General features: G+C 40.1%; 1 protein-coding gene across 7 annotated transcripts in view; it reads left to right on the top strand.

The window, feature by feature from the left end:
* Positions 1 to 21,790, top strand: part of CACNB2 (calcium voltage-gated channel auxiliary subunit beta 2) — a 134,731-nt gene that overhangs the window by 74,052 nt on the left and 38,889 nt on the right. For 4 of the 7 annotated variants that reach the window (XM_077304222.1, XM_077304220.1, XM_077304225.1 and 1 more), the window contains one exon: positions 17,727 to 17,846. In XM_077304222.1, coding sequence (XP_077160337.1) covers positions 17,727 to 17,846 — 120 coding nt within the window. Of the gene's footprint in view, positions 1 to 5,446; positions 5,752 to 16,712; positions 16,938 to 17,726; positions 17,847 to 21,790 lie in introns of those variants that run through there. The other 3 variants (XM_077304227.1, XM_077304224.1, XM_077304226.1) reach the window with 2 other exon arrangements.

Raw genomic sequence — 21,790 nt, 5'->3', positions numbered from 1 at the left:
CCCCGCCCCGTGCATAACCGGTATGCGTCGCGTCTTCCCCCTCCGCGTTTTCCACGTGACCCGAAATCGCCGTTTCGGCGGTCGTGCATAATGGGCCTAAGAGGGGCAATTTTTTTCCCATGAGGAGGCAGTAGGTAAAGTGGGCAGCAGCCTATGGAATGGCCAGAATGGCCATGCTTATGCTTCTATTCTTCTGCTGTTATATAGACAAGTACTGTTGTCAAATAACCCAATATGCAAGCCAGAGTTCTGCATTAAAAAAATGTTTCGCAGATTTAATACAGAAGGGAGGGAGAATTGGTAGAAATCCCCCCTCCCACACACACAGACATACATACATCTAAACACTTTTCTTCTGTTATTATACAGCTAAATAAAAGTATCTGACAAATGGACCAGCAAGCTCTGTGCATAAAACAATGCAACACAAAGCAAAACTATCCAGTTAGTCTTTCAAATGGCTTTACATTTCATGTAACATTTTCAGTTTCTCTCCATAGTTAAACGTTAATAGAATAACTATCAAATTATTTCAGTGTTTCCTGACTAAAAAGAAAACTCATTTTCTTCTCTTGTGCTATAAACGCTAAGCATAACCTACTACTAACATTATTTCAAATTTGCATGCTTGTAGGAACGTTATCAAAAGATCCCAGGGTTTCTTGAAACCCTGGTTGAGAAAGCTTGCCCCAGATCAAGTGTAGCCATTATACTTACTACTGGAATCGAGAGCAAATCACTACAAGGGAAGCAAAATGAGACAGCAGCTTCCAAAGAAGGTGCTTGCTCATGAGGAGATATCTGGACTGCATGCTTCCCAAGCCAGAACAAAGGCTTCTAACAGTGAGTTAGGTGTCTGGCATGCAGGTGGCCAACTTGAGGCTCTTGTTACTGATCCCCAGACAGCATAGGACATAAATGTCGTGTGTATCTGTGTGTGCTATATCCAAGCAGGAAGGAGCAACAATATAAAAATGATCACCATGTCAATGAAACCTTTATGTCCAGCCTTGAAAATAGCTGTTCTACTATTTTCTTTCGGTTTACCTGAAGACACTGTATTAAAAACATATTTTTAAAAGTTATTTATACTGGATGCATTGTACATTTCCTTATAGCTACTGTCTGAAATTTCTAAACCGTGACCATTAATCCATATATAATGTTTTATAAACAGAAGTTCAACGTGCTTTGTTTGTGAGGGGAGGGGGGGAAATACCGTCCTTTGCTTTTCTTACGAACGTTGATACATTTTGTGATTATGTGGAAAGAATAATATATGTTGAAGAATAAGCCTGCTCTGCTTATGCAGACATTCAAGATCTACCCCCAACTCAAAAGGTGTCCAGAACGTTTGGATGAAGATCAAGCAAAGAGGCACCCACGTCACCCCTAGTACCAATTCAGCTTGCCAGGTTTTGCACCGCTGCCACAGAATCACGAAGTTTTGAAGAAAGATAATTGTATGTTTTATTTTTAGGATTGGTCTTAATTGTATTCTACCTAATGACCCTATTGTTTTGGTCTCTTAGGATTTTGTTTTATAACTTGGTCTGGACAACTGTAATAACACACTCACATTTGTGAACACTGAAGAAATAAGAGATGACAGAGATGACTATGTTGTCTGGGAAAGTGTTTATATAGTGGGCAGGATGCAGCTGAGATGAAGCACTTTTATGTCATTCGTTGTAACACAAACAAGTGCCTACATTTTGCCCATTAACTTCAATTTGTTTGATTTTACTGGCTGATACTCTGATGCTGAGATTGTTGCTAATTGCTTCTCAATGCCCCCCTTTTTTTAGTATACATCCAGCTGTAGTTATTGATAGTGAAGCTACTATAATGCATATTATCAGACTAGAAAAAACCCCATATATCTAGAAAGCAAGCCTGAGCAAATCTATCCAGAATCCTACTCAGATTTATTAAATTGGATTTGCCCCAAGAAAGTGGTTTTAGGATTACACTTCTATAATACTAAAGTGGATTGTAGTTTGATTTTCAATTTGGCATGTACTTAGACACCACTTTTTTTTTTAATGAAGGGATTCTTTTGAATATACAGCAGACATGCAGATTTTAATTCTTAATTATTATCATGCATGTGCTTTTCTTACGTTTTTGGTGAGATCTATTAGATAACCACAAAGCTCTCTGATATCAGTTCATCTGTGGGTATTCTGATATGTAACATAAATGAAACTGGAGTAAAAATAATTATTTTAAGTAATTGAGATTAAATATTCCTGGGGCAAAATGTAGACACAGACACTCCAATCCAGCCATCTGCTTCTCTTCCCAACCAAATGCTTGTTTCTGTCACTCTTTATATGACCAGACCTAAATAAACTCAACCCTTTGCTGCTGGATCAGATTAGAAACCGTATGTGTAACTCCTAGCTATGGGTATATGTGTGGAAATTTCTTGACAGATATGTATGCCCTTGCTGGACTGGAGAATTGACTTAAATAGTGTTTCATGTCTGGATTCTGAGGACCACAGTATCTGGGCAAAAATAGCAGCACTACAAAATATAAACAAAAGGATTGCTTAACGTGTTGAGGTCAAAAGGGTCAGGCACAGAGAGGTGAAGAGTGATAGCGCAAGCACAAGAATTTTATGCTAAGCGCACAGAGAGATAGGATAAACATGAATGTTCAGGAGAGTCTTAAGGTACTATACGAATTTAGTTAACTGCTTCTGCCAATAAAAGAAAATTCGAGATTGAATCCTTCAGTTTATAATTCATTGAGGTGGCTTGGAAATATCATCTCTAAAGTTTGTAAAGCTACCTTAGTAGGTTCTTATTCTATAGTTATACATTATATTTTTTGTAATGAAAATATTTCTGTTCCTACTGTACTTAGTGGGTGCTTGTTAAAATTCCAGTTAAAAAATTTAGTCAGAAGTGATAGCAAAGGCACGTAAACAGATGCAGCTGTTCACAAGATGATGAGAAATTATTGTTCAGCTTTTTGGCTTTTGTACAATCTCACAGGGGACTGCTCGTGCCTCGAAGATTAATTTTCTGAAGATTTCTAGCTCTTTGTAAAACTATTATAGTGCTCCCCTTCCCCTCTTGAGCATGCTGGTATATTCTTGGTAGGGAGAGTGCTTTTCTGTCAGTCCCCTCTTCACTGTCATGGAGACAGGAGCCTCTTCAGAATGGTTTTGGGGTGAGATAAATGCTTTGTTTTCATGCAAAATGATTCGTTTTAAGAAATGTGGTGATTTTGTGAGGTGAAGATGGCTCAGTTTGAACACAGTCCTGTCTCATGATTCCCACACGATTAGGGCATGTTTAATCTGTCACCAGTTTACCTCTAAGTCTCATTAAGAAGGAGCACCTTGTCTTAAGGCTTTCATCTGGGAAAGAGCTATTTATTTATTTATTTATTTATTTATTTATTTATTTACTTATTTACTTATTTACTTACTTACTTACTTACTTATTTACTTACTTACCGCCCTCCCCAGAGGCTCAGAGTGGTTTACATAAGAACAGAGAACAATACATGGAACAGCCTTGAGGCTTGCAAGGTTGGGGAATGGGATCCTAGCTTTGCTAAGGATCCTACATTCTCCTGTGGTAAATGGGCTTGCTATTCTTACATATAGAGCCTCTTGTGGCGCAGAGTGGTAAAGCAGCAGACATGCAGTCTGAAAGCTCTGCCCATGAGGCTGGGAGTTCGAGCCCAGCAGCCAGCTCAAGGTGGACTCAGCCTTCCATTTTTCCGAGTTCGGTAAAATGAGGACCCAGCTTGCTGCTGGGGGGTAAATGGTAATGACTGGGGAAGGCACTGGCAAACCACCCCGTATTGAGTCTGCCATGAAAACGCTAGAGGGTGTCACCCCAAGGGTCAGACATGACCCAGTGCTTGCACAGGGGATTCCTTTATTCTCACATATGGGACTTCACAAAAACCATGAAGATAAAAACAACTTTACCTGATTTACCTGTAACTGTTGCTTATTTAGTGGTCTTCCATGCAGGGATACATCCCTCCCTTTCTTTTCTGCTGTGGGATTCTTGGCTGGGTCAACTCTTCTCTGTAGCAATGAGAAGAGGACTGATGGAAGAGTGCTCACTCAGCCTCCATCACATACTGGCTTGTGTGGGGAAATGCTTGTGAGTGCTGGAAGCTGGTTGCTCTGATAGGCTTAGAAAGAGCTAAATATCTTGGCAGAATGTATCTCAATGACTGGCCTGCGCATGCACGGTCCCATGTGTGCCTGCACAGAAGACCACTTAATGAACAAGTTTTACAAGTAAGTTCAATCATGTTTTTTCTCCCTCCTCAGTTGTCCTCTGGTAAACAGCAAAATACCCATCCAGTCTAATTCATAGGAAGATGCATTAGAAGTTGCAGGCTGAACTTGCTGTTGTACATGTATCTCTGGTCTAGCTATTGATTTACATGAAAAATACTCGTATCTTGCCTTCCTGCCGTCATCGGAGGCATTAAGGTGGTGAACAGATTCAAAACAAACACAACAAAAATATGTCTGAAAAGGGGTTCCAGAACTGATTGAAACCAAAAAGATCTAACTGACAGGCTCTAACTGAGCTTCATTTATTAACAAGGAAAACCAAGCTACAAAGGCAAGCTCAATCTCCAAAGAAAGAACATCCCATTTAGCTCAAAATGTGGAAGGGTGTAGAGGAATCTGCCATAGTGCGCTTTTCCTGGTACCAAAACACATGTCTCTACACACTTGTAATCTTAACTCTTTCAAAAGTACTTGCCATTTCCCCATAGACTTTGGCACATTGTGAAGGTAGCTATATTCCCCTCCCCCCATATTCCCCTATTGTATCATCTCATGATGGTGTGCTGTTTAGGGAAATATCTTGACCCGGGGAGAGCCCAGAAATGACATCATGACTTCTAGGAATTGCCAGAAGCTCTATGGTAAAACCATAGAGTTTCTGGCAATTCCTAGAAGTTCCTAAAGAAGTTCCTAAAGTTCTAGCGGTTCCTAAAGAGACACAGCATCACTTCCAGGTTTTCCTTGGAAGTGATACCACACTGTCATGCCAGTGTGCCCCTCCAAGTTGCTGCCGATTGCCAGACACTAGTTATCATCCCTCCCTGGGATCAGCAGGAAGCATAAGATTTTAAAACTTGTATCCCATTAATAACCTATGTAAATAGGGACAGATTTGAACTAGTTACCTAGTTAATGTTATACAGATACAATGGAGATCTGCTTGGCCATATAGGCAGAAAGTAATGCTGAAATGTAATCGCACTTAGCTGTTCGAACTGATTGTTGACTGTTCTTGCTGCTTTTCAAGTGCAGACCTATACTTTCAACCAATCACTGCAAGGCTGGCACACGTGATTAATGTGGAACTTGAAATACCCAACACAGTTTGCTTCTTAACTGTATGCTTCTATCTATAGAAATAGATTAAGATAACACATCCTTGTGGCTGCCTCTCCTTCTTTGTGGAATTTTTGGACTGGCGCAGCTTGCCAAGTCATTATTTCTTTAGCTGCCTACAGCAAGACATTTGTTTTTGTACCAGAGAGCAATATTTAAAAAGCATTTTGAGCGTGGGAACAAGTACTGAAGGACTCTAATCCAGAGGGAGAAAGTGCATTGCTAAGATGGGGAACTTTTAGTTAATACAGAACACTGAACCTTATTTTCACGAATGTATGGAAACACTGAAAGAAGAACATTAAGATCCTGTACACAAAAATATGTATCTTTACGACACCGAAGATTATGAAGGGGTAAGCTACAAATGTGTTGCGTGTATGGGTTTTTTTTTGGGGGGGGGGGAGTGATTCTAGATATTTTGAAGTAATAGTTTGCAGAATATTTCCCCCCAGTATAAAAATAACTATGATGAGAAATATGCAATGCTTTCATATTGAAGTTAAATTTAAAACATAATATATGTGATGAATATTATAGCTCAAAATTTTTATTGGTGTATTTATCATTTATCAAAGTACAATCACAAATAAAACCACTGTTCGTAATGGGATTGCAAGCTGCTGCACCCCAAAATACTTAAAAGTGTATTAGTTTTCAGTAGCTGGGACAATAAAAATACATATTCCTGTTCATTTTTTTTAAGTGTTTTATTCCAGGGCTTAACAATCCCATATAGTTCAGAAACAGAAGACATTTGTATTTTTAGAGACAAGATTAAAAAATAAACATCTTGATAATATGATAAAGCAGTATTTGCATGTTCGCTTGACTCTTTAATAACTTTAAACTTCTAAAAATTACCATAATATACAGCAGATAATATAACTGTAGGAAGAATTAGGCATATTGACCTCACATTATTTGCTTTTTTTTAAGTAAAAAATATATCGTAGAAAGCTGGGCTATCACAGTACTTTCAAACTCAAATTTATTTCTCTGAGGATCAATTTCTGAAAGACCCATAACTTCTTCTAAACTTTCCATTTGAGCTTCAAACACTTTAGAGCAGAGGTAGTCAACCTGTGGTCCTTCAGATGTTCATGAACTACAATTCCCATGAGCCCCTGCCAGCATTTGCTGGCAGGGGCTCATGGGAATTGTAGTTCATGAACATCTGGAGGACCACAGGTTGACTACCCCTGCTTTAGAGAATGGAAGTCTGTGTGAACTGAAATATTTTGTAACTCTTTCACATATCTGCTTGTTCCATGTGGGTGGAAGGCAACCCTCAGATGCCTGTGCCATCATTGTGTTGATGATACTAGTCAGTATCCTATTCCCACTCTGCTGTGGGGAGACCTGGCAAGGTGCAGAGACAATAGCAATTGCATCAGAATCTATAGCAGCCCTGCTGCAAATCACTAATAATGGAGTCTCTTGCCTCTGATGCTCTAGCAGGCTGACAGACAAAGCATCTTGGCACATTTTGATTTGGCAATGCTCTTTCCCCCAAGGGCACTTCAATACATACATGAGCACACCAAAGGAGGGAACAAAGTGAACCTACCCACTAGTGGAAGGAATGTGATTTGGAACACCCATCATGCATTTATTTAAATATTACATCCCACCTTTCTTTTGTGGGTCAAGGTGGTTTACGAATCCAATTTTAAAACATATAGAGTACACTAAATCCTCAAGTAACATTCCCCCGTCCCTTCAAAAAGGCATGTAAGGTACACCCCATTAAATCCCTAGCAAATAAAATGATTTATAATCTCAGAAGATAGCTACCACCTCCAGCAACCCTATAGGATACAACACTTGTAAATGTAAAAAAGGCGAATGTTGCACAATTTAACAAGAACATGAATATGGGGAGATAAAGGTTGGACAGGAGAAAAATTCACTCCTACATTCTATGCTTGAAAGAAGGAAACCATTAAGGTTAATTAAAGGGTAAAATAAAGAATATATGTGACAGGTTAAGGATTTAGGTTTTTTGAAATTACAGTTGAGATAGTACTAGTTTGTCCAAGACATAATAGAGAAAGAACAAAATAGATTGTGTGGGAAGAAACATATAAAATTGTCAATTTCAGTACACAAATTATAGGAAAGTCCAAAAGAACAATTAAAAGAAACTTGAAGTATATTGAATAGAGGCCCCATCATCAACAGAAAAAAATCAACAGAAATAGAGAAGGGATGAAACGTTGCTCTAGTAAGAATTTAAAATAATTCAATATGTATGCAGAAAACAAAGCATGAACATGAGAAATCCAGCCTCGTAAAAGGAGAGAGAAAAGAAAAAGAGAAAAATTATAATTTGCAACTAAAGACTCAAGAGTTCAGAGAAAACCTCAGAAAAACAATACTGATTAATAATATGATCAAGAGGAGAAACAATAGAAACCAAGAAATAAGGTAATAAACTTGGAAGAATAGTGATGCCATGAAAAGAAACAGATGCAAAAGAATAAAGTTAACAAAGGATTCGGAGGACGCGAGTTAAATAAGAAACAGGGAACATGAAAGTGAAGTTGATGGAGCTGAAGTACCGCAAAAACATCATATGAATCATACATAAATGAAAAGCAAAACAGATCTTGTGGAGAAAGGGAAGAAGAAAAGGATGAAGAAGAAGAAGAAGAGTTGGTTCTTATATGCCGCTTTTCCCTACCCGAAGGAGGCTCAAAGCAGCTTACAGTCGCCTTCCCATTCCTCTCCCCACAACAGACACCCTGCGCCGTGGCGAGCCCAAGGTCACCCAGCTGGTTGCATGTGGGGGAGTGCAGAATCGAACCCGGCATGCCAGATTAGAAATCCGTACTCCTAACCACTACACCAAACTGGAAGGGTGAAACAGGGAAAATCGGAGGGGAAAAAGTCAGTTTTATGCAAGATAATAGGACATACGAAGAGTCATCCTTCAGTCCCACTTCGTGCCCAACAAGTTGTACTGACCCCATTCACTGAATGGGGCCACACCATCTTTGAGGTCCCTGATTACTTGATGTGCAATAAAAAGATACAGGAAATAATGCACAATTTACATAATCACCTGCTGACTTCAGAAAATTAGCTGTATTTATGACCCCAAAGTTAACTCGTTAATAATTAATTAAACTGAAACATACTGTGAATCCATCTATATAAAGTTTATTGTGAATCACCTCTATTATGTTATCGAATGACTTAGAGCTTATAACAATGCCGGGGGCGCTGTGGCCAAGCGGTTGAGAACCACTGATCTAAAGGGACTGCACAAGAAAACCCAGAACAGCTGACCTGTGAGGAGACTGCTCCCTGCTAGCTCTGCTGTTTTTCTGGCTTTCTGCAGTATCTTGAAAGTTGAAAGGGACTGCACAAGATCCATGAGCAGAAGGGAATGCCTCCTAGCCACTTAACTGTTTTTAAAAGGGGTTTAGACAGATTCATGTAGAAGATATCTTCTCAATGGTTATCAGCCATGATTACTGAAGGAAAACTCCACACTGATCCATTATGCACAGCATGCTGCCCCCGCGCTTCCCATGTATGCACGGGGGAGGGAACCCCCGGCATATACGGCTGTCCTGGCATAGTGTGCACATGCGCGCAAAACGCTGGGGCTAGAAAGCCCTGCATACTGCCTGAAGGCAGCAGCATTAGGGCAGGGAGTGGGGGCCAAGGTGGGGGTGGGGGGAGTCCCCGGGCAGCTCCGCAGAACTGAAGGGTGTATGGCGTCACTGCAGGGACACTGTAGGTTAGGGGAAGGGCCAGGCTGAAAGGCCCAGCTCTGCCAATTATGCACACTGCTGGCCCAACCCAACCCCTGCTCGCGCTCGCGGCATCCCAGGGAATGTTGAAAATTCTGCGTTCCCTTGCTGTAGGCTTTATGGGGCACTGCACCAGGCCAGGGCTTAGATGGCGGCAGCGTCATGCTTATTTGGGGTTGCCCTGCTGCCACCATCCAGGGGTTTCTGCCCTGTGCATAATTGGTCACTCAGAGGCATTAAACCTCCCCATAGAGATAGACCTATAGAGAAACTTGTTGGCTACTGCATGAAGCAGAATGCTGGACTAGATGGACCACTAGTCTAATCCAGCAGGCTCTTTCATTTTAACATATATTTTTTCTTTAGTCCGGGTGAGAAAGGTAGACTTTAAATAACAAATAAAATGAGTAAAAGGCTTTTTCAGTGGTGTCACTTCATTTTTGGAAGGTCTTCCTCCTTGAGGTTTGCCTCATACCTTCCCCCCACACACACACACGCATACCTTTAAGTGCCAGACCAAAACATTCCTCTTCATTCAAGCTTTTAACTAAGGAATCGCATCTTTTAAATATGATTTATGGTCTACTGCTAGCTTAATGTCTGCTTTATCAATATCTAGACTGCATGACTTGCTTTAATTGGCTGTTTTTATGGCATGTTTTCAAAGACTTGGTCTTAATTTATTTCATTGCCTTGGTTAGTTTTTATTGATTTGTTTTTATATGCATTATTTAGTTTTATTGACTTGGTCTGATTGTCTTCCTTGATTTTATTTTGTTGTTTCAGTCATGAACTGGCTTGAATAGGTTTGGAGGGGCCACATACAACCTTTATAAATAAATAAATTTGATCTTTTACAAGTGAAACGCAATTTCTGTTACTTTCAGGTTGTGCATATGGGGTCCAAAAATATACCACAAGGCACAATCATTATGTGTATTGGCAGGATATGTGGTGATATTATATCATGATACATGCTAACTTCTATTGTCCATATAATATAATTTTATTATGGTTTGTTTGTAAATACCACATAATGGATGGGGGGCAACAGCAGTGCCAATTAGTAGAGGACATTTATGTGTGTCCTCTTCCTTCCTGTGACTGGGAGCATTACTTTTTTCTTTTTTACTTCCTTCACATGTAGACATCATCCTCACAAGTCAGTATTTACACATCCATTCTTATGCCTGCTTCCCCATTACTGTCTGCTGTGCTTTGTCTGCTGTGCTCTGTAACAAGAGATAGCTTAATAATCTGTTCCACTTAATATTTATGGTAAGGCCTTGGAGGAGGAGCATGTCTCATGGCTTAAGTGCCACTCAGCATTTAACACCCACTCAAGGGTATTCCCCCCCTGACTGCCTCCTTCTCCAACCAGCCTGCCTGTCTGTCTAGCAGCCAGCCAATCGCCTTCCCTCACCCCTCACCTGTCCCTCACCCCTGACCACCCCCTCTTCCTTCCACTTCCCTCCAAGGCTCAAAGGCTACAGATTCTTGCTGTGTGAGAGCTGACCCTGGCGGTGAGTTCCCTTCCCGGGGGCCTCAAGCTTGCAGCCATTCCAGGTCCTGGGGGGAGGGAGAGGCCATCCACAGAATTCATTCACCCCAACCCCCAATCTAGCACTCATTGTATTCCTGAATTCAGTGGTCTTGGCCCCTAGTAAATAATATAAGTAATTATAATAAAGGTACAGTGTTTAGAGGGTGGTGGTTGTTAATCATCCAGACCTGTGGTTGTGCTCCCAGTGTCATCTATATGTAAAAGGTGGAGGAGTCAACCCAGCATAGAGTTGCCAGCATGGTGATACACTAAAAGCATGTTGACAGCATGCATTTGTGGCATGTTCTTCGCACAGGACAATCTAAAGTACTAATAAAATACCTTATTCATAAAACAAAGATTATATTTGCGCCGGAACTGTTAATAGGGATCATAATAAATCATATTTGTTTAAAGAAATCTTCAATGGATAAAACATTTCAGTCAAGTATTTCTAGGAAGCAACGTGAGGTAACCTACGGGTAATAACTAGTATAATTACCAGGACATTGGAAACTGTAATTATAGAATCTTCTAACTGTGAAATGAATAGAAGCCCTGAGAGATTTCACTTCTCATATTGACTTGTTTGTACATTTGTACATTGTACATTGTACATCACAGCCATGTATGTGTGAATCCCCACATTTTAATTTTTAAATAGGATTATATTATTAGTTGTCTCTTGAAGAAGAGTTAGTTCTTATATGACTCTTATCTCTACCAGGAGTCTCAAAGTGGCTTACATTTGCTTTCCCTTTCCTCTCCTCACAACATACACCCTGTGAGGTAGGTGAGACTGAGAGAGCCCTGATATTCCTGCTCAGTCAGAACAGCTTTTTCAGTGCCGTGGCGAGCCCAAGGTCACCCAGCTGGTTGCATGTGGGGGAATGCGGAATCAAACCTGACTTGCCAGATTAGAAGTTCGCACTCCTAACCACTACACCAAGCTGGCTCTCACACCAAGCTGGCTCTTGAAGTATTAACCATTCAGATCACATACAAGGAAGTGTACATTTTAATAAAAGACATAATTTGTGATATTTATGATATGAAGAATTTGAACTTTACTGCTTTTCAATCGTTGCTTAGCACTGTCAGTGTGAAGGATGTAATAAAGATGGTTTGTTTCTCATTTAATAACGAACCTAAAAGATACCACAGGGTTTTTTTTGTTTGTTTTAGTGAATCACTATCTTCTGGTTTTGTAAAGTTCTGCATAGGGAGTCTTGTAGCATCTTAAATACTAGAATATTTTATCCTATCATAAGTTTGGTTGGACTAGAGTCAACTTCATTAGATGCAAGCAATGGGTCTTTATTAGACCAGGATTATGGTTGCCAATTCCCAGCTGGGAAATTCCTAAAGATATGAGGGTAGAAACTGGAGAGTGTGGGGGGTTGGGTAGGGGAAGGACATCAACAGGCTATAGTACTTTACAGTTCATCCCCCTCCCAAAAGTAGCCATTTGTTCCAGGTGAACTGTATTGTGGAAATATTTTGCAATTCCAGGAGATCTCCAGGTCTCACCAGGAGACTGGTAACCCTGCTAGGGTGTCTATGGCAGTATGAAGAAATAAAATTGTAAACAGCACACTCCAAGAGCCATGGAAGTACAGATTGAGTTTTCATTCTTTTAAATGATATAGACAGAGTGAGATGCAATTATTATGAACAATGTTTATTAAGACACGACTGTGCTGCTTTTTAGAAAAATTCAAAGTCATAATTCATAATCCAAGCCATAATTTAAACCAATAAATGACTAATATAAAACTACAAAGATAATGAACCAGAAATGAAACGGTATGATTCAGAGTTTGAGTCAATACCCTACATTTGATTAAAAGCACAGGCAAACAGGTTGGGTCTCATCTGATGCCTAAACTATGCTAATGTGAGCACTAAGTGACTTTGCATGAGTAAGAAATCCCATGACTGCGGTGCTCTCACAGAGAACTCCCTAATCTCCAAACCCAATACCCAGATCCAACAATGGTTTTATTTGACATTCAGTTCACATGAGAGTAAAGTAGTCCTTTAGACATGTCTGTTTCAGATCTGATTACAACCCCACTCACCCTTTGCACCAGAGGGCCTTTTGACTCTTTTTTGTCAGTACCCAAGTGCTTATGTCTTTGCGTACATATGGAACATGTACTTCCAATATAATATATATATTATAATACCACTTTAGTATGAGCCACCATATTGTATTCAAGTGAGCAGCCACTTTCACTTTTATTTTGTTTGTGATTTTAGGGATGGGGCAATGTCTGCATCCTACAGTTTTAAGAAAAATAAATTTGGGATCACTGTATGCTCTCATGAATTTTTTCATCTGGAGTTACTTTAATAATATAAACTTAAGCAAGGGTGGGTTGGATACAAAACATTTCATTGGCTGCCATGAAACAATTGTTTTTCTGCACAAAAGTTAAAAAGTGCCCTGTTGCATCTTAAATCATGTAAGTAAAGGGCATTCAAATGCTAGAGGGAGTTTGCCCCAGTTTCTGTCTAAACTTGACTCTGTCTAAACATGATAGAGCTGCATGGCTAGCTACTATTCAGGTCTTCTCAGTTTCAGTATATTTCCCCAGATCTTTGCAAGGCCCTGAACTGCATGAACAAGTTTGGCTTATAAACGAACCTCCTGGGTTGTGATTCGGTTTGTGGTTCAGCCATAAACTGAACTGTTTTTTTTCAGCTCATGCTCATCCATAGTGTGAGGAGCTGACCAGCGCTTCAGCACCAGTTGTCGTTATTACAAGAGACAGTGGAGGTTAAAAATGGCAATATTCATGAGCAGGGGTAGTCAACCTGTGGTCCTCCAGATGTCCATGGAATGCAATTCCCATGAGCCCCTGCCAGCTTTTGCTGGCAGGGGCTCATGGGAAATGTAGTCCATGGACATCTGGAGGACCACAGGTTGACTACCCCTGCTCATGAGGAAAGGACTTGTGTAATGGGACAGCCTGGAGAAGAATTGTTCCCTTTTCCTTTTGTGTGAGTGTGTTAGATGTCTGCAAAATGTTGCATGACTTTACCTGGTGTAATGTCAAGGCTGGGATTACTGTGTTGTCTGCAGTTCTTGATCAATGAGAAATGTTAATGCTGTCACATTTAACTTTTAGACATTCCCTGGTGTTTTCATAATTGAATCATGAAGATAAAATATTTCAACTCCTGGCACTATCTCAGAGAGATCTGGCCTTATTTCATTTATGCACTGCACTGAGTACAATATTCCGTGCTCTTTTGACATGTCATGAAGAGGGAATAAAATCGTGTGATGCACTCTCATATTCTTCAAATATTTGCAAAGCATTCTACTACTTGACCATATTTATAACCATCTGCAATGTCTGTAAAGATTCACAAGAATGAGAATTCTCTAAATGTTTGCAGCTCAGTAATAAAAATCCTGTTCCCATTGCTTAATGAATATTGCACCTTAGCTTGATTTGCCAACTAGGACCATTGAATACCTGGATACTTCTAAACTAAGGAAGGATACAAAATACACATATGAAAAATAAAACTTTGATTTCCCTGACCAATTTTCATTTGAAAGTAAATATATTGATGAGGATAGATTACATGATTTATGTTCTGACAGAAAATACTATATTTGTTTAATCAACATCTAATTGTTAGAATTTCTACATCTTAGATTGCTAAACACTCATTTCTCCTGGGAAGATATTAGAACAAGAGTAGTTTGTGTAAGTCTCTGTGTGTGTTTAATTTGCCAAAGTGTGGACCCATTGTGTAAAGGAGGGGAGTTTGTGGTTAGTGACATAATTGAAAACAATATTTTATACAATGTGCTCCAATGTGCCTCAAATTACTGTAATGCCCCTACAGATATGAATAGGAACCCCCCTTCTCTCCCATATGCATTTTGTGGTGTTAAAGGAATCTGTCAAAAATTTGCCTGATAGATTACTCATTTTGATAAAGAATTTAGATATGTTTTCTTCCTACCTCATAAGAGCCCCAAAGGAAAAAAATGCTCAAAATCTACGCATGTTGTTCTGCACCTTTTCCTCAGTGTCGAGTTGGGCAAAACTAGCTGTCATGTTAGAAATCTGTTATTAGGATTACTTGTCTTGAAATTATTCTGTTTGATATTAAAAATTAGATGATAATAGTCATCCGATCAGATAGCCAATGCAGTTCTTGGCACAGAGGTTGTTTGCTTAAACCTCATACTTGGTCCTGATGTGACCACCCCGAGTTTCTGAAATGCTGATCAGATGCTGCCTCCTACTTTACCAGGGAATACTTGTGGAAACAGCCAATCAGTGACTTTCTAAGACAGCCTTTCTCAAAGTTTTTACCATTGAGAAACCCCTGAAACATTCTTCAGGCTTTGAGAAACCTCAGGAGGGGTGCGATCATGCAGAATATGATTGGGAAGCATAGCTATGTACAGGCCAGCCTAGGCCCCCTCCTCTTCCAACCCCCTACAGACCCATCATTGCCCATTTTGGGAGGGAGTGGCTGGGTTGACATGACCATATATGGTTATATTGTTGTTGTATTTGACTATGTTGTATGTTGATTCGTTCCATGTATCCCCCTATGATGTTGTATGTAAACCTCCCTGAGCCATATGGACGGGCGGTAAGGAATCAAATAAAATAAAAATAATAAATAAATAAAATATATCACCTGATGAATGTTTAATACATTAAAAAAATATTAACATTAATTAACTCCCATCCATTCAGGAAACCCTTCCAGGGTCTTCAAGAAACCCAGAGGTTTCACGAAACCCTAGTTGAGAACGGCTGCTCTAAGCTATTAGGGGCTTCTGCAGGGTGATTACTACCTCTCTTTCACTTTAACTGAGTTCTTATTATATCATTTAAAAACATTTTTTTCCTCATCAGGTCATTTTGAGATGGTTTTTCGGGGGGGGGGGGGCAGCATCAATTGTCAGAGTCATAGTTTTCTGCATACCAAGGGAGTACCTGGGGGTGTAACAGGATGACCTCTTGTATGTAGAAATCACCTCCCACCATTCCATCATGCAGTGGTGTAACTAAGAATCAAAATTAGGACAATGGTACGGCTAATTCTTAAATGCTGGAATCACCAGGGATCCAGAACAAGGGTAACCTCCACACAAACAGTGCCCATTCCATGCATATATGTAGTTGCTTTTGCTTCTAAGAGGAACAGTGACATACCTGTATTTAAGGCAAATATTGCAGTAGGGACAAGCGCTACCTGTCTCTACTGAGTTAAAAAATTAAGAAAGGCATTTCTGCCCTCCCCTCCACCCACTATCGTCCTGAACAGGGTTTCTTCTTTGTGTGTATTCATTGTCTGTGAGAGCCATTTTCAGCTAATAACTGCAAAATGCTGAAGAGTAAATTGGCCACTTGTGGTTTATTTTTATATAGCTCCTTGCAGTATGGTTATAACTTAAGTGTTTGGAAAGATTAGAAAGGCACAGTATGTGGCCGAATCTCGATTCAATTGGAGAAATGCAGTTTTTGACTGATGCGTGTTAAAAATAAAATCCTCTACCGGCTACTGCGGATTCCCAAAGACCTTGCTGTTTTCCAGCTGTTTACCCTTGAGATGTAAAATGGTAATTTGACAGAGACTAGCAACACTGTGTGATGTGAGCATCTGCGTAATAGGCTGCACATATGGAGCATGCTCAGTGATGTGAAAAGCCTGTTACCCCATCCCCCCACCATGCATAGAGCTGTGAAGATATGACATGAACTTTGTACTTGCAAATGTTACATTTTGCCCTGGATTTTTAAAGGTTCCTTGATAAGCATCATATATAGCAGTATTTATAGATATAGATATATATATTTAAAAAACAGCAGCAAAGGAAGGTTTCCTGTGCTGATGTTTACATCAGTGAAGCACCTCTTACAATATACTTGAAGTCTGGGATCCCACCCCCACCCCTGAATGAAAAAAATCTTTGCTTTTCGGTGCCCTGGGAAAATTAAGAACTTACTTACACTACACACAGCAACACTGAGGATTTGCAAAGCTGAGGAAAGAGAAAAGAGCTTGCAGCAGAGCATGGATAGGAAAAGAGCAGCGAGTCTGCGGTGCTCGGTGTACACATGTTTTATGAGAATCAGTGCCGGACGCCGCAGCTGCGGACAATAACGGAGCTGTCTGGCTAATGAAGGCCACCTGGATCAGGCTTCTGAAAAGAGCCAAAGGAGGACGGCTGAAGAATTCTGATATCTGTGTAAGCACTGAATTTCCGTTTGCTGGCATATTTTGCTTTGCAGGTGGGTTGGGTGGGGGAAGGACTGCTTTGCTTTCATTTCGTTTGGAATTAGCAGATTGTCATTCTTTTAACTGTAAGGAGGAAAACAAATTGGAGACCTCAGAGCTTGTGGTTATTTTACTGAGCTTTTCTGGCACTGTGACCCAGGGCTGGACATGAGCTGGAATCCAGACATATTATGTCAGCTGCTACTTGATTTGTGTTCTGGTTTTGCTGAGAGGCTGTGATAGATTTAAGCCATGTTCTTTTTATGATGGAGAAACAGTGTGTCAGGTGAAGAGGTCCCCAGCAACCAAGATGGGATTTTAAACCTGTTGTTATCTTCAGGAATAAAGACTGTCCATGCTAACTTGGCATTTTTGTCTGAATTTTACCTTTAACATGACTCAAATTGTTTATTAGCATAGCTTATCTACAGCTATCCTTGAAACTGTTGTATGTCCTTCAGCCCTGCACTGCACCATTGGTGTCCCTCCATAGAAACACAGCAAAAGGCATATTCTGATTGGAAAACGGGGGAAAGCAAAGATATAGAGTGTGTAGAAAGAATTTTTTAAAGACCTAAACAACTGACATGTTTATTGTTTTTCTTATTCATGTTCTTTGGAACTTACATATTTTTAAAAGCACTCAAAAAGAATTAAAATCTGGAAGAAATCTGAGACAGCTGTGTTAATGAGGTTGGTTTTTTTTAAGTAACACTGATTTCTTCATTTCTAACATTAGTTTGCTTTTCATCTTGTTTAGGGTTCGGCGGACTCCTACACCAGCCGTCCGTCTGATTCAGATGTATCTCTTGAGGAAGACAGAGAGGCAGTGCGGAGGGAGGCAGAGCGACAGGCCCAGACACAGCTGGAAAAAGCAAAGGTGAGATGCTTCTTTACAATTTTGATTTGCGGAACTGACTTGTCTCATCCCCTGATGTCTACTAAGTTATTAATGGCCTTTTGTGCTTTGGTAGAAAGGGTGCAACACAAAAGTAGCCATTTAGTCTAATGTATTCTAGGAGGCTTTTACACTGTATAAGCAGCTTGGGAAATGTAATATGCAGCATTCATAAATATTTGGAAATTGTATCGTTTAAAAACAAAAAAAATGGTATGTCCCAATTTTTGTAATGAAATCCTTGGCCAGCTTAAGCGGCGCATGTAATTTCATGGAATTCCAATTCCTCTGTTCCATATATTAAGAATTTTAGTAGCAATTAGCAATAATTTTAGATCCAAAGTTGTATGCATGTTAATAATCTCAATCAAAAGATGCATATCTTTGCTGCTGACGCTAGGGTTGTTGATCCCATTATTCCACTCCTCTTAAAAATCCTCTTCTTACACGGTTCTCTTTCTTAAAGTTATTTAGTAAAATTCTCTCTCCCTTTTATTTTAACTGGGACGGGATGTTCTGCCTTGTTTAAGAAATCATAGGGTGGCTTACCCAAACAAATCAGTTTGGGAAAGCCTTTCATAGAAACACCTTTAAGAAACAAGATAAAATGGTATAATGCAAAAAGTGGTATCCTGCACAATGTTACATATGTTTAACCAAAAGTTAACCCTCTTGTGTTTAGTGGGAGTAATGTATGTATAAGTTTACTGTTACCACTTTAAAAACCTACCTTAGTTTTCCGTCTTACTTCCTAGGGAACTGTGACAAGTGTTATATCTGTTTTGTGCCCCCTTACCTTTTTAATTTTTGTTATTTTAGTGCACTGCTACATGCCAGGGAGGGAAATACTCACTGATACTACAAACATGTTAATAATTTTAGACAGCGAGTCTGATGGTTGACAGGGTTCACTAATCCAGATTTCAAAACTTTGAAAAACTGGAGCAGTTATGACTTTTCTGTATTATGCAGTAATGGACATTTAAATTATATTTCTTGACATTGTGGTTTGCTGACAGAGAGGCGTCTGATAACTGTAGTCTGCAGTCTTAATCAGATCCCTGAACAACTGTGGACAACTGTGATTTTTCAGGTGGTATAAGAGCCCTTGGCCTCTTTTTGGATTTTTTTAATCCACTGGACCTGTTGTTTGAAAACAAAAATGCAGTTTTGCTCTCATGAGCTGTCCTGCTTCTGCTTTAATTCTAGACATTAGAATTGGTGAGCTTTAAGAAGCTTTGTACAATAACACAGTAGGGGTCAGAGTGTTTTCAGTTTTCTGTCATGACCACCCTGAGAGGATAACTAAGGGTGCTGGATAGCCAAAGGTTGATAAATGAGCATATGAGTATTTTTTTACTTCCTCTTCTGAAGACTGCCTTTGTACGACACAAGTAAACTAAAAAGTAAACATTGTATTGAGGTTATCAGTAAAATTAAAATTCGAATGGAAAGAGTTTCAGCATTCTGCAGGGCAAAAATGTTTAGCATTAAAGCACTTCCTGCTAAGCTGATGCATCTCTTACTGATGAGTAAATCTATGTGAGTGTTGCTATGGGAATTTGGCTTAGCGATGCTGACTTGAATGCATGGACAGCCTTATGTAATATTCATGACCTCTAGCAAAGCTGCTGTGGGAGTTTACAGAGAAACTGCTAGCAGACCTTGACTGTTCAAAACTGTCTTTCCATGCATCAAAACAATATTCTCACTCCAGTTGGTTGAGGAATATTCTCTATGTTTGACACTGTCCCTGACTGTGAGACAATATGCATGCCGTGAAAGTAAGAGGGCATGGGTAGAGTCAAGCTGCTCAAACAGTGGCATGTCAATACTACCTATAAATTATTGATTTTTATATTAATTGTAAACTAACAAAAATATTAAGCTAGCACTTTACAATGGTAAATATTTGGACTGGACACTTACTATTCCATTGAATCGTTTAAATGTTTTCCAAGCCGGCAAAGAAAGATAAAGAAAATAAAAAGGACATAAAAATGCAAATGCTTCTTTTGTTAAAAATGATTTTCCTTGCTTCCATGGCCATGTATTAAAATCATACCCTTGTCTTCACATTCACCATTTCTCATGCTCTTACTGCTGTTACTATTTTTGTCATTAATATGTTATTTAGTAATATTAATACATAACATTCTATACATGTTGTTTACCTAGACTTCCAGAAAGATTTTGATAAAATTCCTCATCAAAGACACATAAGTAAACTCAGAAGCCATGAGATAAGAGGACAAGTCCTCTTGTGAATTAAAACCTGGTTAACTAACAGGAAACAAAGAGTGCGTATAAATGAGCAGTTCTTCCCTGGCTCTAGGACTCTATCCCTTGAGCCCCTGGAGAAGGACCCTTCACAGTGAGTACCAGTTGTCATTTTCAGAGCAGGATATGGTAAGCAGTGGGGTTCTGCAGGGCTCAGTACCAGGTCTGGTGCTTTTTACATTGTTCATTAATGATTTGGAGATGGGAGTGAGCAGTGGGTCCAATTGACAATATCAACCACTATCAGGAGCCTGGGAGTGATCATGGACTCCTTATCAATGGAAGGCCAAGTAAAAAATGCAGCCTGCCAAGTGCAGCGCCTAGCACATTATTTGTTGACGTCTGGCATAGCCACTGTGACCTATTCAACGGTCACCTCCATGCTAGATACTGCAACTCGCTCTGCACAGGGCTCCCCTTGTACCTGATCCAGAAACTGCAGTTGGTCCAGAATGCAGCCCTAGAGTTTTTACGTGAGCCAGGTGGAAAGAGCACATTCAGCCAGTGCTCTCCAAACTGCATTGCTCCAGACTGAACACCAAATCAAGTTGCTGGTGTTGATCTTTAAGTCCCTAAACCAGGGGTAGTCAAACTGCGGCCCTCCAGATGTCCATGGACTACAATTCCCAGGAGCCCCCTGCCAGCATTCGCTGGCAGGGGGCTCCTGGGAATTGTAGTCCATGGACATCTGGAGGGCCGCAGTTTGACTACCCCTGCCCTAAACAGTCTGGGACCTTCATACCTGCAAGATTGTCTCCTTCCTTAAGATTGAACACACAAAACCTGCTCAAGATTTCTGGCACCAGAGAAATTGGCCTCAGCTAAAACCATGGCTTTCTCAGCCCTGGTGCCAGCCTGGTGGAATGATCTCCCAAGCAAAGTTGGTTCCCCTGCAGAGTCTGTAAGACAGAGCTATTCCAAATTCCTGTGGTTGAGGCCTACAGACCCACTATCAACAGACAGCCTCCTTACAAACAAACAGAAATAGGAATACAGAGAAATATCATCTAGATGCCACCTACTGAGAACTACAAAGCACTTCATTACCATACCCCATTGACATAAGAAATGGAAATAAATTCTACAAGCCCCTAAGTTAAAAAACAAACAAACTTAAGTTAACTGTTTCAATGCTTGATTCTAAATTTCATTGTGGAAATGCCTTAACTCTGTTACTATAAATGTTGTAAGTCATCATGAGCCCTCAGGGAAGGGTGGCATATACATTCTATAAATAAAAAATATTGTTATCATTTGCTTTCTTTTACTCTTGTTAGAAGCTTTCATTAAAGTGATGCAGGACAGAGAGACTCCTAAAAAAATAGGTTAAAGTTTTTCAACTATTCTGAGGTTTTCATAAAACTATTTTTCCCCCCACTGGTCTCAGAATATCAAAACAATATGGTACCAATGCACTTATTTGGATGGCCCAAGCTAGCCCTATCTTGTCAGATGGTTCAGGGGCCCTGGGAAGTGTGCCTAGCCTTGACGAGGGCCAGGGCCTTTTCAGACCTGGCCCCTACCTGGTGGAATGAGCTCCCTGAAGAGCTGCAGGCCCTGTCAGAGCTCTTGAGGTTCTGCAGGGCCTGCAAAATGGAGTTCTCCCGCCAGGCTTTGGGCTGAGGCTTGGCACAATGAGTACCGGG

This window comes from Paroedura picta, chromosome 11 (genome assembly GCF_049243985.1).
Source record: "Paroedura picta isolate Pp20150507F chromosome 11, Ppicta_v3.0, whole genome shotgun sequence".
Lineage (NCBI taxonomy): Eukaryota > Metazoa > Chordata > Lepidosauria > Squamata > Gekkonidae > Paroedura > Paroedura picta.
Note: the sequence above shows the minus strand (reverse complement) of the source record. Positions and strands in the feature narration are given on the sequence as shown.